The following is a 14,081-nucleotide window of genomic DNA, read 5'->3' as shown; positions in this document are numbered from 1 at the left end:
TGAGATTATAAGAATTACTTTGATCAGCTTACTCAATGCATTTTTATCAAAATCCCAATGATTCATCTACAGGAATAATAAGAGTAATAAATAAGGATAAACCAATCTTAAAATGTATGTAGAATTGGGAGTAATAATGGTCTTAATAATCATGATAGATTAAATAAATAAAACAAAGGTAGCAGATTCATACTTCTTAAGTTCAAAATTTATTGCAAAGCTGCTGTAATTAAAACAGTGTGCTATTCACACAACAGAATAACACTGAGAATCCAGAAATAAATTCTAATATTTATGTTCAATCGGATTTCATCAGGATGCCAATATCATTCGATTGTAAAGAACGGTATTAAAGAAATGGTGCTGAAACAGCTGGATATACAAAGGCATAAGAATAAAGGAGGACTGGGCCCGGCGGCGTGGCCTAGCGGCTAAAGTCCTCGCCTTGAAAGCCCCGGGATCCCATATGGGCGCCGGTTCTAATCCCGCAGCTCCACTTCCCATCCAGCTCCCTTGTGGCCTGGGAAAGCAGTTGAGGACGGCCCAAGGCTTTGGGACCCTGCACCCGCGTGGAGACCCGGAAGAGGTTCCAGGTTCCTGGCTTCGGATCGGCGTGCATCGACCCCTTGCGGCTCACTTGGGGAGTGAATCATCGGACGGAAGATCTTCCTCTCTGTCTCTCCTCCTCTCTGTATATCTGGCTGTAATAAAATGAATAAATCTTAAAAAAAAAAAAAAAAAGAATAAAGGAGGACTGGGCCCGGCGGCGTGGCCTAGCGGCTAAAGTCCTCGCTTTGAATGCCCCGGGATCCCATATGGGTGCCGGTTCTAGTCCCAGCTGCTCCACTTCCCATCCAGCTTCCTGCTTGTGGCCTGGGAAAGCAGTTGAGGACGGCCCAATGCATTGGGACCCTGCACCCGCGTGGGAGACCTGGAAGAGGTTCCAGGTTCCCGGCTTCAGATCGGCGCGCACCGGACCGTTGCAGCTCACTTGGGGAGTGAATCATCGGACGGAAGATCTTCCTCTCTGTCTCTCCTCCTCTCTGTATATCTCCCTTTGTAATAAAAATAAATAAATCTTAAAAAAAAAAAGAATAAAGGACTTCCACCCCTTCTATCATATCCAAAGTTAGGTGACAGTGGACACACAGTGTGCATGTAAAAGCAAGAACTATGAGATTCTTAAGTGAAAATATCTATATAAGTCTTCCTAATCTTTAATTTAGAAAGGGTTTCTTGAGGCCAGTGTAGTGGCATAAAAGGCTAATCCAGTGCCTGCCAGCACCAGCGTCCCATATGAGCACTGAATCACATCCTGGCTGCTCCACTTTCTGATTCAGCTCCTTGCTTATGGCCAGGCAAAGCAGCAGGGGATGGTCCATGTACTTAGGCTCCTGTACCCGTGTGGGACACCTAGAAGAAGCTCCTGGTTCCCAACTTTAGATTGATCCGGAACTGGCAATTTCTGCCATTTGGAGGGTAAACCAGCAGATGGAAGATTTATCTCTCTCTGTAACTCTTTCCAAGTAAAATAAATCTTCTTTAAAAATCAGAAAGGGCTTCTTAGCTTTGTTATTGAAAGCAAGGGAGAACTTAAAGAAAAAAATAAGTAAACCAGGCTTGATCAAGATTAAAAAACAGCTTTGAACCAATGAACACTGGCAAGAAAAAGGACCATCTACAAAACAAGAAGAAATATTCCTAAATCATATAATTGATTTTGAAAGCCTTCTTCAAAGAACTCTTACAATTTAAGAGCAGAAAGAACAAAAATCCACTTAAAAATGGACAAAAAGACATCTTTTCTACAGTGGGTATTTAAATCACTTGAAAAAATGATCAACATCATTAATCATTAAGGAAATACTAATCAGTGAAACAGTGAGATACCACTTAACTGACTTAAAGAATGATAATTTTTAAAATATTTATTTATTTATTTATTTATTGTTATTTATTTATTTATATTGAAAGGGAAGATTTACAGAGACAAGGAGAGACACAAAGATCTGCCACCCTCAGGTTCACTCCCCAAGTGTCGAGAACAGCCAGAGCTGAATCAACCCGAATCCAGGAGCTTATTCTGGGTCTCCCAGGTACAAAGTCCCAAGGCTTTGGGCTGTCTTTGACTGCTTTCCCAGGTCACAAGCAGGGAGTTGCACACGAAGTGGAACAGCTGAGATCCCATGTGGGATCCCGGTGAATGAAATGCAAGGATTTAGCCATTAAGCTGTAGTGCTGGGCCCAAAAATAATTTTATTTTTATAAAAAACAAATGTTGGTGAGGAACAACTGAAATTCTTTACACAGCCAGTGAAATTGCTAATATGCCTGGGAAGCAGTAGATGTTCCAGATACTGGAGTTGCTGCTATTCACAAAGACAGACCTGGAAAGCATTTCTGGCCCCTGGCTTCCTCCTGATGTACCCCTGGCTAGTGCATCCATTTAGCATCTTAATCTGATCATGAAAGATTTCTTCTCTGTCTATGTCTCTATTTCTATATAGTTCTATCATCTATGTCTCTGTGACTCTACCATTTAAATAAATAGACTTTAAAAATACATAGAATTTCTTCAAAGAAAGCATAAGATTCACACACAATCCAACAATTCCATTGTGAAGTATATGTACAAATAATGAAAAAAGACATTCAAACCAATTCTTACACATGGGTGTTAATATAATTTCACTATTCAAAATATATAACAGGTAGAAGCATAATACTTATCAGCAAATAAATGGATAAATGAAATGTGTTCTGTTCACACAACAGAATATTATTCAGCCCTAAAAACAAATGAAGCAGAGCATGATACAGGGTGTGTGAACCATAAAAAATATGCCAAGTGGAATGAGCCAGGCACAAAGATCACAGTATTAAGATTTGGATCATGTGACACGCTGAAAACAGATAAATCCATACTTGCAGAAAGCAGGCTGCCAGAGCCCAAGAGCAAATAGGAATACTGGATCTATCGTGTATTGCATTTTTCTTTGCTGTAATACAAGTATTTCTTTTTTAATTAAATGGCAGTAGAGGCCATACAGCACTATATTGTGTGTTAAAGACCGCTGAATTATAGATTTGTAATTGGCTATTCTTACCTTTTTTTTTTTTTTTAAGAGAAGGCTTTGATGGGCACTGCTTTATGCTCCAGTTACCACTCCAGCTCCCTGCTAATGTGCCAGGGAAAGCAATAAAAAATGGCCCAAGCTTACGGCACTCATCTGGGAGATCCAGAAGAAGCTCCTGATTTCTGGCTTCTGACTGGCCCAGCTCCAGCCTTTATGATTATTTGGAAGTTTATGCGGAGCCTTCTCTACCATTTTTCTATTTTTTCCATTAAACAACTTCTGAGTTAACTTCTTTTCCATATTGTTTTTATGTTTTATGTTGAGTTTTACTATCCTTATAGCTACTATTCCTGTATATATGCTTTATTTAATTAATTATTAAACACAAGAATTTTTTACCTATATTCTTAAAATGAAAGCTCTGAACACTGATTTTATAGCATTCTTCACTTCTAATCCAGGCATTTAAAAATTTCCTACATTAAAGTTGTAGATCCATTTAGGATCACATTAGCTTCATTCTACTAATTTTATGTTTTGCTTTCTAAAATTCTGTGCAACTTCCTACATGTTTTGTTCAGCTTATGAGTCATTTGAAAATATGCTTTAAAATTGAAAATATTGGAGAGTGAGTGGGAGGCAGAAAGACCTGGGTTTCTTTTTCTAAACATGTAGTTACTTATTTATTCATTAATCTATTTTTTTATTTGAAAGTGACATAAGGGCAGGGGCAGAAAAGAGAGAGAGAGAGTTAGCTTCTCTCTGCTGGTTCATTCCCCACCCTAATGGTTATAACAGCCAGAGTTGAACCAGACTCAATATACATAACTATTATGTATATATATACACATATTATATTATATATTACATATTACATATTATATATACATAATGCACTTCTCATTTTTGGATGTGTGCCTTTCATCTATCCTATCAATATTTAGCTTATAAGTGAGATGTTTCATTCATTTAAATTCTAATCAACTTTAAAAATATCTGTTTTTTGTTTCAAAGTGAAAGAGTAATGGAGAAACACATAGAAAGATCTAAGATCTTCTCCTTCACTCCCAGACAGCTTCAACAGCCAGGGCTTGCTTAGGGCAAATGCAGAAGCCAAGATCTTCTTTGAGAGCTCCCACGTGGGTGACGTTTTCCAGTATTTGAGCCATTGTCCACTGCCTTTCCCAATCATAAGCTCAGAGTTGAGTTTGAAGTTGAGCAGCTAGGACACCAACATACGGGATGCTGGCAGCTCAGGCAGTGGTTTTGCACTCCATGCCACAACATCAGTTCAATTTACAGATTTTTAAAACAGCAATTCTTAGCATTTGATCCTGTTTTTCCAATTGGTTCTTTGTGGCTCTTTCCTTTTTTTCTTGCCTCAGTTTTGTAGGATGGATAGATTTGTGCACATCCGTGTGCACATGTAATGACACATTCTACTGATTCAGGGAACATTTAGAGTTTGACAATTTATTTCTAATGCATTATTCAAAATATTATCTCTACAAATTATGCTTTTAAAATACGCTATGATGGTGATGGTGATGATGATCACTTTTAAAATCTTGGCATTAGTTTTACAGAATTGGATACTGGGTGTAGGTTATTTAGGCAAAAAGCGATAGAATCAAACTAGACCACCAGCAACATATTCCCGTGTTTATACACAACTGTATAAAACACAGGACCTGTACAGTGAACAGATCTTTTGGTATGAACCTCTCAGGGAAGTGAAGGAATCCCAAACTGACCCAACAAATTAGTTACCCTTTAGAGTTGTAAGCCTATCACCAGAAAACAGAGACAGAAAGAGAGGAGCTAGTGGAGAGCTGGAGAAATTCAGAGGCTTCCAAGGTAGTGGGGAAGAAGAGGCATTGAGGCAAATGGTACAGCTCAGAGTAACAGAGGATGGAGCACACACCAGAACTTTGTCACAATTCACCAGACGTCAGGCAGATCCAAGAAAAAGGATTTTTAAAAACAAACAAAAAAAAGACAAAAAGAAAAACAAGCAGGCAAAAAGTCCTTTTAAAAACTTATTTTGAACAGAAATTGTCTTATGATTCTGCTCTAAAAGTTTAATTCACAGGGCCAGCATCGTCGTACAGTAAGCTAGGCTGCCACCAACCATGCTGGCATGCTGCATCAAAGTGCCAGATTGAGTCCTGGCTACTTAGGTTCCAGTTCAGCTGCCTGCTAATGCTCCTGGGAAAGCAGCAGCAGATGGCCCATGTACTTGGGCTCCTGCCCCCAACGAGGGAGCCCCCGATAGAGTTCCTGGCTCTTGGCCTTAGCAGTATTATTCCAATTTTAATATATGTGCTGCCAAAGCGAGCACTTGGCCTTAGTAGCAATGGTCATGTGAGTAATGATCCAACAAATGGAAGTCTCTTTTCTCTCTTTGTATTTGTCCCTCCCTCTTCACTTAACTGTTTGAGAAAATAATTACATCCTTTATTACATGAGAGCTTGGTGCTATTTTGAAATGGATACGATGCTACAACTGGCCATGAGATCTATGGTACTTGTTTCATGCACTTTACATTCTTTGAAGAACCTCTCATTCAAAAATATCCACTAAATCAATTACACAGTCCAAGAGTTCAGGTGAGCTGGTTGATAGAAACAAACCAAGGGCAATGTTAATGTTGAAGGTGAAAGTCGTTAGGAAGAACTGTCAGACATATCAGATGCAACTTTTACTTTTAATTAAAATCTTTTCTTCCTTTGATAACAACATAGACTACAGACATAGAGTAACATTTGAATAAGAAATTTTCTTACATGATTTGGAGTCTGGTGACGGTGGTGAAATATTCGACACAGCAAGGTCACTTTTTGATTTTTTAGGCTTCTTTGCATTTAGCTGCCAAGGCTTATCATAGCATCTGAAATCCCTTCTTGTTCCTTTAGGTTCTGTTAAGATGAAAATGCAGAATAAAAATGAATAGTAGAAAGAAAGAAACTCGATCATAAAATATAGTGTATATTGATACAAAAACATGAAAAGGAGCCAAGGAGAAATTAGATATACCAGTTTAGTAACTTCTTTTATTCATTACTTCTGGCAAGGAAAAAATTCACATGAATTCAAATTGTGCAGAAACAGTATTGTTCTCTCCTAGTTGGTTGAAAATACATGACAGGAAATCATTCATCAGTTTAGCAAAGACTACAGAATTCAACTGATAGTGGAAATTTTAGGATCAGTAATGACTGCATCTAAAACTCTGAGAATATAAATTATTTAAGGAGACACCTAAGTCAATCTATACAATTTAGCTGATTTAAATATATATATATATATAATATCACATTAAATAGGGCTAGCATTGCAATGTAGTGGGATAAGCCACCACTGACAAGTCTAGCATCCCATATGCTCACAAATTTGGATACCAGCTGGTTTGCTTGTGATCCAACTCCCTACTAATGGCCTGAATGCAAGAATAATATATGTCGCAAGTCCTTCGGCCGATAATACCCATATGGCAGAAGCACAAGATGCTCTTGGCTTTGCATTGGGTGAACCCCGGCAACTGTAGTCATTTGGAGAGTGAATTAGCCGAAGGAAAATCTCTCTCTCTCTCTCTCTCTCTCTCTCTCTCCCCCCCCCTCTCCCTCTCTCTCTCTCTCTCCCCCTCCCTCTCCCCCTCTCTCTCTCTCCCCCTCCCTCCCTCCCTCTCTCTCTCTCTCTCTCTCTCTCTCTCTATATATATATATATATGCATATACACACATATGTGTGTGTGTAAAACTCTTTCAAATATGACCCGGTGCTGCAGCCTAGTGGCTAAAGCCTTGCCTCGCACATACCAGGATCCCATATGGGTGCTGGTTTCTGCTTCCCATCCAGCTCCCTGCTTGTGGCCTGAGAAAGCGCCCCAAAGCCTTGGGACCCTGTACCCACATTGGAGACCCAGAAGAGGCCTTTGGCTCCTGGCTTCTGCTCAGCTCAATTCTGGCCGTTGCAGCCACTTGGGGGAGTGAATCAGCGGACGGAAGATCATCCTATCTCTCCTCCTCTCTGTATATCTGACTTTCCAATAAAAATAAATAAATAAATATTTTAAAGATATTTTCAAATAAACACATACATCTTTTCAAAGTATATACCATACATGAAATTGTAGGGTTTTTTTTAAGAATTTAAGGAAAAGTTATAAATAAATTACTACAAACTAGGATGTTGGATATTCTGGTTTTTTTTTTTTTCAAAAATAGAAGAAAGTGGACCCAGCTAAGCATGAGCTGAAGTATTGCTATGAGAATAGACATTTGGCCTTGCAGCTTTAGATGCCTGTGTCCCACATCAGGGTTCCTGAGTTCATTTCCTAGCTCTGGCTCCTGATCGCAGCTTCTGCTAGCACAGACCTTATGAGGCAGTGGTAATGACTTACACTAACCGGGCTCCTGTCACCCAAATGAAAATCACAGGTTACATTCCTGGTTACTGACCCTACTTCTGACCTAGCTCTGGCCATGGCAGGCATTGGGAAGAAAACCAGTGTATGAGCATGCTCTTTGTCTCCCTGTGCATCAGCCTTTCAAATAAAAATGTTTAGTGTACACAAAAATATAAGAGAAAAAAGATAAGGAAGTACTTATAGGAAAATAAAATTCGGTACTGACTTTTACATTTGTTTTCAAAGACAAAGAAAGAAAATGAAAACTATAGCAAATTCAATCAGTGCCACAGACAGTACACCTCACCTGGCAAATGAGAGCCACCCAGCAGGAAAGGCAGGCACAAAACCATAATCAACAAAAGAAACAAGACAATAGAGGGGATTCAATTTACACAAAATCAAAAGTCACAGTTCACAGCCCAACAAAACTTGTGAATATCAAAAGCAAAGAAAAATTCATAACTCTCCAAAAATGTTTTGTTTCTGTTCTTCAAAACAAGGCTAATCTTTCACACTTGGCTCCACAATATCCTGTCTCAAACTGCTACATACATCAAAAGGGAGGAACAAAACACTTTCCACATGTTTTAGAAAAGTAGCATATTCATGTACTTTTTTGGAGTGAATATGTTCTTTTTTCTGTTTATTATTGTTCTTATTTTATGATACAGCTCCTTAAGCTCTAGGATTTTTGTCGAGTTTCCTGTGAGAGGTTTCCTGTGAGTTTAATTGACATTCCTTTACATGTCAGTTGATTTTTTTCACGTGCACATTTAAAGATCTTTTCCTTATGTTCAATTGAAGAGAGCTTGATTATCAGTTGCGGGGATGAAGATCACTTTTGTTCAATCCTGTTGGGAGTTGTGTGCCCCTCCTGGATGTTGTTTCCCAATTCTTTCTCTACATTGGGGACGTTTTCATTTATCATTTCATTAAATACATTTTTAAACCCAGCTTTTCTTTCTGTACCTTCTGGAACCCTCATCACTCTTATATTTGGCTTTTTGATAGTGCCTCTTAATTCTTGAATAATTCTTGAATACTTTATTTTGGTTTGACCCAGCTCTGCTTCCAGCTTTTTGTTTGTTTCCCCCTGGTGACAGGAAATATCTTCCAATTCTGAGATTCTTTCTTCTGCCTCCTTCGTTCTATTATGGAGACTTTCCACTGAGTTTTTTATTTGCTCTATTGTAATCTTCATTTCCAATAGTTCAAAAGGATTTTGTTTCAGTGTTGCTATTTCCTATGTGATATATCCCTTAAATCCCTTGAACTCATGTATGTGCTTCTCATTGTTGATAAGAAGCTTTATAACAACTTTTCTGAATTCTATATCCCCCATTTTCTCAATATATTCCTCAGTTAACTCAGATTTGCCAAGGCTTTTGCTCCTTTACAGTGGCGTCCTCAGTAATATTCATTGCATCTCTGTCTCTTCTTTTGCTCTTGGTCATTGTATTTCTGCTTAGCAGATTCTTCTCCTTAGGTGAGTTTTCTAAGTTGTATTAGCCACAAGTCTACAGTTCAATTTTACTTATTGTGTTAGGTACCCAGTTCTTCACTTATGCCACTCCCTCCAGTGAGCTTCAGTTCTGGGTTTTTATGAGTAGTGTTAAAGTGGCAGCATTTCCACAAAAGTCTATTTTTCTTTACCTATTCCACCACTGTTTCTGAAGCCCCAGCTCCTGGCTCATCACTCTCCATCTCCTGTATTCCCATGCTGTGGCTGCACTGTTGTCTGTACAACCTTTCTTCCACTTTCCAGTTCTAGCAATTCCCACCAGGTATCCTAAATAACTGACTAGGTTGTTGGTGGTGCTGATCTTGCCAGAACTTGCTGGCCGTTAGTTCTGAGGACCACCTGGACCTATTTTGACCCATAGAAACCCAAAGTATTATTTTCCCTATGGGACTGGTGCAATGAACTGAGCTGAAAGTGAATTTGCTCCCAGCTCACACATGTGCAGTTCACTGTTGCCCCTGCGGTCTGATAGCCTTTGTCACACGGTAAAAAGGGTGCCTGATATGTCACTAGCAGAGATCTGGATCTGTTGGCAATTAGGTCTGGGGACTTACCACAACTATTTTGGGTGGAACCTGTAGGATGGCATGTCAATGCAATTCACTGAGTCAAAAATGAGTTCACTACCAGCTTAAGGTATGCACAGTCCTGTCTCACAGCTGTTGCCTCCCTACACAAAATGGTACCCGCTGAAGCTCTGGTGACGGTCTGAAATATAAAATGTACCCTTTTCCCACACAGCCTGTTTGGGGTCTGCTACTCTCTTTCTGCTCCTGGTCCAATCAAAACAAATCAGTAGGATGGGCAGTTCTTTGCCTGGGTTCACTGCTGAGTTCCCAGTGAGCTCTCCTTCCCTTCTGGCTGCTGGAGCTCTGGTCTCCAGTGCAGCTCAGATCACCCCTTGCTGACTGCCACTGGACTATGTGGTCACTGCCACACCACACCATTGTCTCCTCTGCTTTCCCATGTCTGTCATTCTCCAGGAGCCACTCTGCCATCAGCCTGTTCTCTCCTATTTCCTAAAATGTCCCCTCTCTGCCTCACCCTGGATAATGATTCTCCATCTATTTAAACGTATCCTTACCCTATTCTGCCAATTTAATTCTCTCAGCAGTGTATTCCTGTACATTGAATACTCAGTTTCAGGTAGCTCAAATTGTTTTTAAAGAATTTTAATTAACTCAAAGTTAAGGTTAAGCCACAGAGTTTACCATCACTTAAAGTATAACCTCTTCGGTAACAGCCTTGCTTTCCTCTCCATCCTGCTTTATTCATCTCTTTAAAGGCTTTCCCCCTTTCCTCCTCTGGTACCTATTACAACTTCATGTTCTCTGTCTTAACATACATTCCCCTTCTTTCTCCCTTTTCCACAGCTTCTTGAAATGAAAGATGTTCCCATCTCCCCTCACATCACTGGCTGTAAATGCAGGCCAGAGATCTCCTGTTTCTTTGATGCTTCTAGAATAGGTAAAGAAAAAGACTTTTGTCGAAATGCTGCCACTTAACACTATTCATAGTTCTTCTCAATTGTCATCTCTGCCTCTGATCACTCCTACAGACCTCCTTAAAACAATGGCATGGTCTCTCTTGACACTTCAACAACTTGGGTGAAAATCTGGTGACTGGTTTATCCCTAAACAAACCATGCATGTTTAGCCTGATGACTTCCTTGCCCTCCCTAAATCTGAATAGCTTCAATTCCCAATACATTAAAACACTTCCAAACTAAAGACACACATTGAATCTTCTAATTTTCTGGAACTATTCGACCCCAAATCAGTTTCTGACATTTCTTCACGGCCTTGAGCTCCCAGCAGTGTTTAGCTTGATCATTGGCTCTTCCGTGTCACTTCCTGTGTGCGTCTTCCTGCACTTGCTCACATCATTAATTTTCTGGTCTACTTTGCAACACTGCTCTTACAGCTTCTCTCACTTGGTTATTCTTTTGTTTTTAAGAATTATTTATTTTTTATTGGAAAGGCAGATAACAGAGAGCAGGAGAGACAGAGAGGAAGACCTTCCATCCGATGGTTCACTCCCCAAACTGCCGCAATGGCTGGAGCTGAGTTAATCCGAAGCCAGAAGCCAGGAACTTCTTCCACATCTCCCACACAGGGGCAGGGTCCCAAGGCTTTGGGCCATCCTTGACTGCATTCCCAGGCCACAAGCAGGCAGTGCCCATATGCTCAATTCTCAATCCGTCTCTCAAAGTCTTTTCTCCCTACACAATACTTCCAAGCACTGCTGGAGAAATATTACAATCTAGTGGGTGGTTTTCATAATTAATGAATAATAATTACAAATTAATTCATGATTTCAATTTCAGTAAGGCTCAGAACTTATTGTCTGCAATTTCTTTTTGCCATTTCTTTCTTCCTTTTTTATCTTGGTGACTTTTCATAATTGCATCACTTGCTCAGTCTTCTTTATCTAATCCTTGACCCTCTTATGCTTAGTAAATAACCTCAACACTTTATAAACAGACAAAAGCTAGAGATACACAGTTATCTCACACATGCCTTCTGCAACCCCATCCCTTGCTCTAAATTTAACATCTTCCTCCATTCTTTGACTCTCGTGACTGTCACAAGAGCATTTATGTATTAGTATTCATATATTTGTATAATGTGAATGACTCTCATGTCTAGGACTCCTGCCTCAACCCTCCCACTCCCCGAGCTGTGGATTCACAGTCAAGTGTCTTCTGGAATTGTCTGCCAAGTCCCAAAAGGGAATCAGGCATTTGGCCCAGTGACTGAGCCGCTGCTTGGGATGCCCACATTCCCACATCAGAGTGCCTGGGGTTTTGTTCATTGCTTCTCATACCAACTTCCTACTAATCAGCAATGTGGGAGGAAGCACGTAATGGCTTAAATATGGGAATGCTGCCAACCATATGGCTGCAGTTCCAGATACCTGGCTTTGTCCAGGCCCAGCTTGAACTGTATCAGCAATCTGAGGAGATAACCAGTAATTAAAAGAACTCTTTGTCTCTCAGCTTTTAAATAAACTGAAACAAATAAATTTAAAATAAATTCTAAAAGGTGACCCCCAAGAAAAAATAATCAATAGAAACTAAACAGAACTTGTATTTTTCTTCCTAAATTTTATCCTATGTTCTCACAAATTATTATTAAATGAATATGTATGTCATTACCTTCTCAACAATACAGGGCTATATAACAATTCCCTCCCTTTACCTGCTCTTCAAGAGAAGACTCAGTAATTGCTGTGGAAAGCAGCACTCTAAGGAAACTAATGGATTAGTACGCTAACTCATAATCTCTGACCTTGGTGCAGTGCCCTATAAGACCATATTGTAAACAATTTATCAAAAATGTGTCAAAGGATGTTTATTGCTGCAAAATTTGTGAAACTACACTTTTTTTCATAATATTCCTCTTTCATAAAATTCTCAAAGATTCTTTATATACATGGATTTTAAAAAAAGCTATTTCAGGGCTGGCATTGTGATGTGATAAACTAAGTCTCTGCCTACAGTGTTAGAATTCCATATTGTCACTGGTTCGTGTCTCAGCTGCTCCACTTCCTATCCAGTTCCCAGTTTGTGGACTGGGAAAGCAGCAGAGGATGGCCCAAAGCCTTGAGACCCTGCACCCACTCAGAAGAAACTCCTGTTTTTTTTTACTTCAGATCAGCTTATCTCTGGCCACTGTGGCCATTTGGGGCATGAATCAGAGGATGGAAAAGGTCTCTCTCTCTCCTTATCTCCTGTCTGTCTTCACCCTAACTCTGACTTTCAAATAAAATACAATCAATCTTACAATAAAACATTTAAGCCAAACAAATTTATATTTACCACATTTCCATGAACATTTTAAAGTCTCAGCAAGTCTCTCCTTGACTGCAGGCAGGATTTTGGACCTGCCTCAAACCATAAAATATGACAAAGGTGTTGTTAGGATGTCAATGTTGTAATCTTCTTGTATTACATGAGACTCCAGAAAGCAGACTTGAGAGAAATGTTATTGTTGGCTTTAAAGACGTAAGCTATCAAGATGTTTAAAAAAAATTATGTGGCAAGGAAGTATGGACTGTATTTGGAGCTGACAGCAAGTTTTGGCTGAATGCCAGCACAAACAACAGGGATCTTAGTTTTAATAGTTGCTGGAAGCTAGCTCTGCCAACAACCCACATGAGCTAGGAAGCAGATTCTCTCCTGGTCCAGCTTCCAGACAAGAATGCAATCCATCCACAATCTTGAGGTGCAGCCCTAATGAGGCTAAAAAGAGGAGTCAGCTAAGCTGCACCCAGACCTCTAACATTTATGCACACTGATACAGAATGGGAGCAGATGAAAAACACAGAGTTTGGTAAAATGCTACCATCTCTGCAGAAACTACAACCTATATAATATGGGTTCACATAAGCTTAAATTGGCTCACCAATGTCCATCTGCTTCCCATGGAGAGGACCAATTTAGCCCATGCCTGATATCCACCATATTTAGATTTGAAACCCAGAAAAGATATGTCAAGAAAAAGAAAGAGTTCTTTCTTCTGTATGCCAAAGCTTATTAACTTTTTTTAAGATAGAAATCAACACTAAAGATGTAGAAACCCTTCCGGGAATGTGTTGTTCTTGATTCCATTTTAGAAGCTTTGAAACAGTATCTGAAAGGCACTGAAATGACAATACTCAAGAAGGATTCGATTTTTTTTCACAAGATCACAATGAGCAGGAAGAAAAGAAGTAATGGCATCACTCCATGGAAACTTTTGAAATCTAACGGTCAAACCAAAACCAGGAGCCAGGAGCCTCTTCCGGGTTTTCCAGATGTAAGGGCCAAAGGCTTGGGTCATTCTGTACAACTTTCCCAGGCCACACCATAGAGGTGGATAAGAAGTGAAGCAGCAGGGACACAAATTAGAACCCATACGGGATAGCAGTGCTTGCAAGTGCAAGATTCATTCTTTGAGCCATCATGCTAGCCCCAGGTTTTTGTATTTTAGGAACATTTCATCACATACTGAAATTGTGGTTATTTTGTGACAAATTTCAACGTGGGTGAATTCACACATGAACTTAAGAAAACCCTTCATCATAACT

General features: G+C 39.7%; 1 protein-coding gene across 1 annotated transcript in view; it reads right to left on the bottom strand.

Moving 5' to 3' along the window:
* Positions 1–14,081, bottom strand: part of C9H8orf34 (chromosome 9 C8orf34 homolog) — a 180,641-nt gene that overhangs the window by 85,994 nt on the left and 80,566 nt on the right. The window contains exon 3 of the mRNA XM_004588031.2: positions 5,865–5,996. Coding sequence (XP_004588088.2) covers positions 5,865–5,996 — 132 coding nt within the window. The remainder of the gene's footprint in view (positions 1–5,864; positions 5,997–14,081) is intronic.

The sequence above is a fragment of the Ochotona princeps genome, chromosome 9 (assembly GCF_030435755.1).
Source record: "Ochotona princeps isolate mOchPri1 chromosome 9, mOchPri1.hap1, whole genome shotgun sequence".
Classification (NCBI taxonomy): Eukaryota; Metazoa; Chordata; class Mammalia; order Lagomorpha; family Ochotonidae; genus Ochotona; species Ochotona princeps.
Note: the sequence above shows the minus strand (reverse complement) of the source record. Positions and strands in the feature narration are given on the sequence as shown.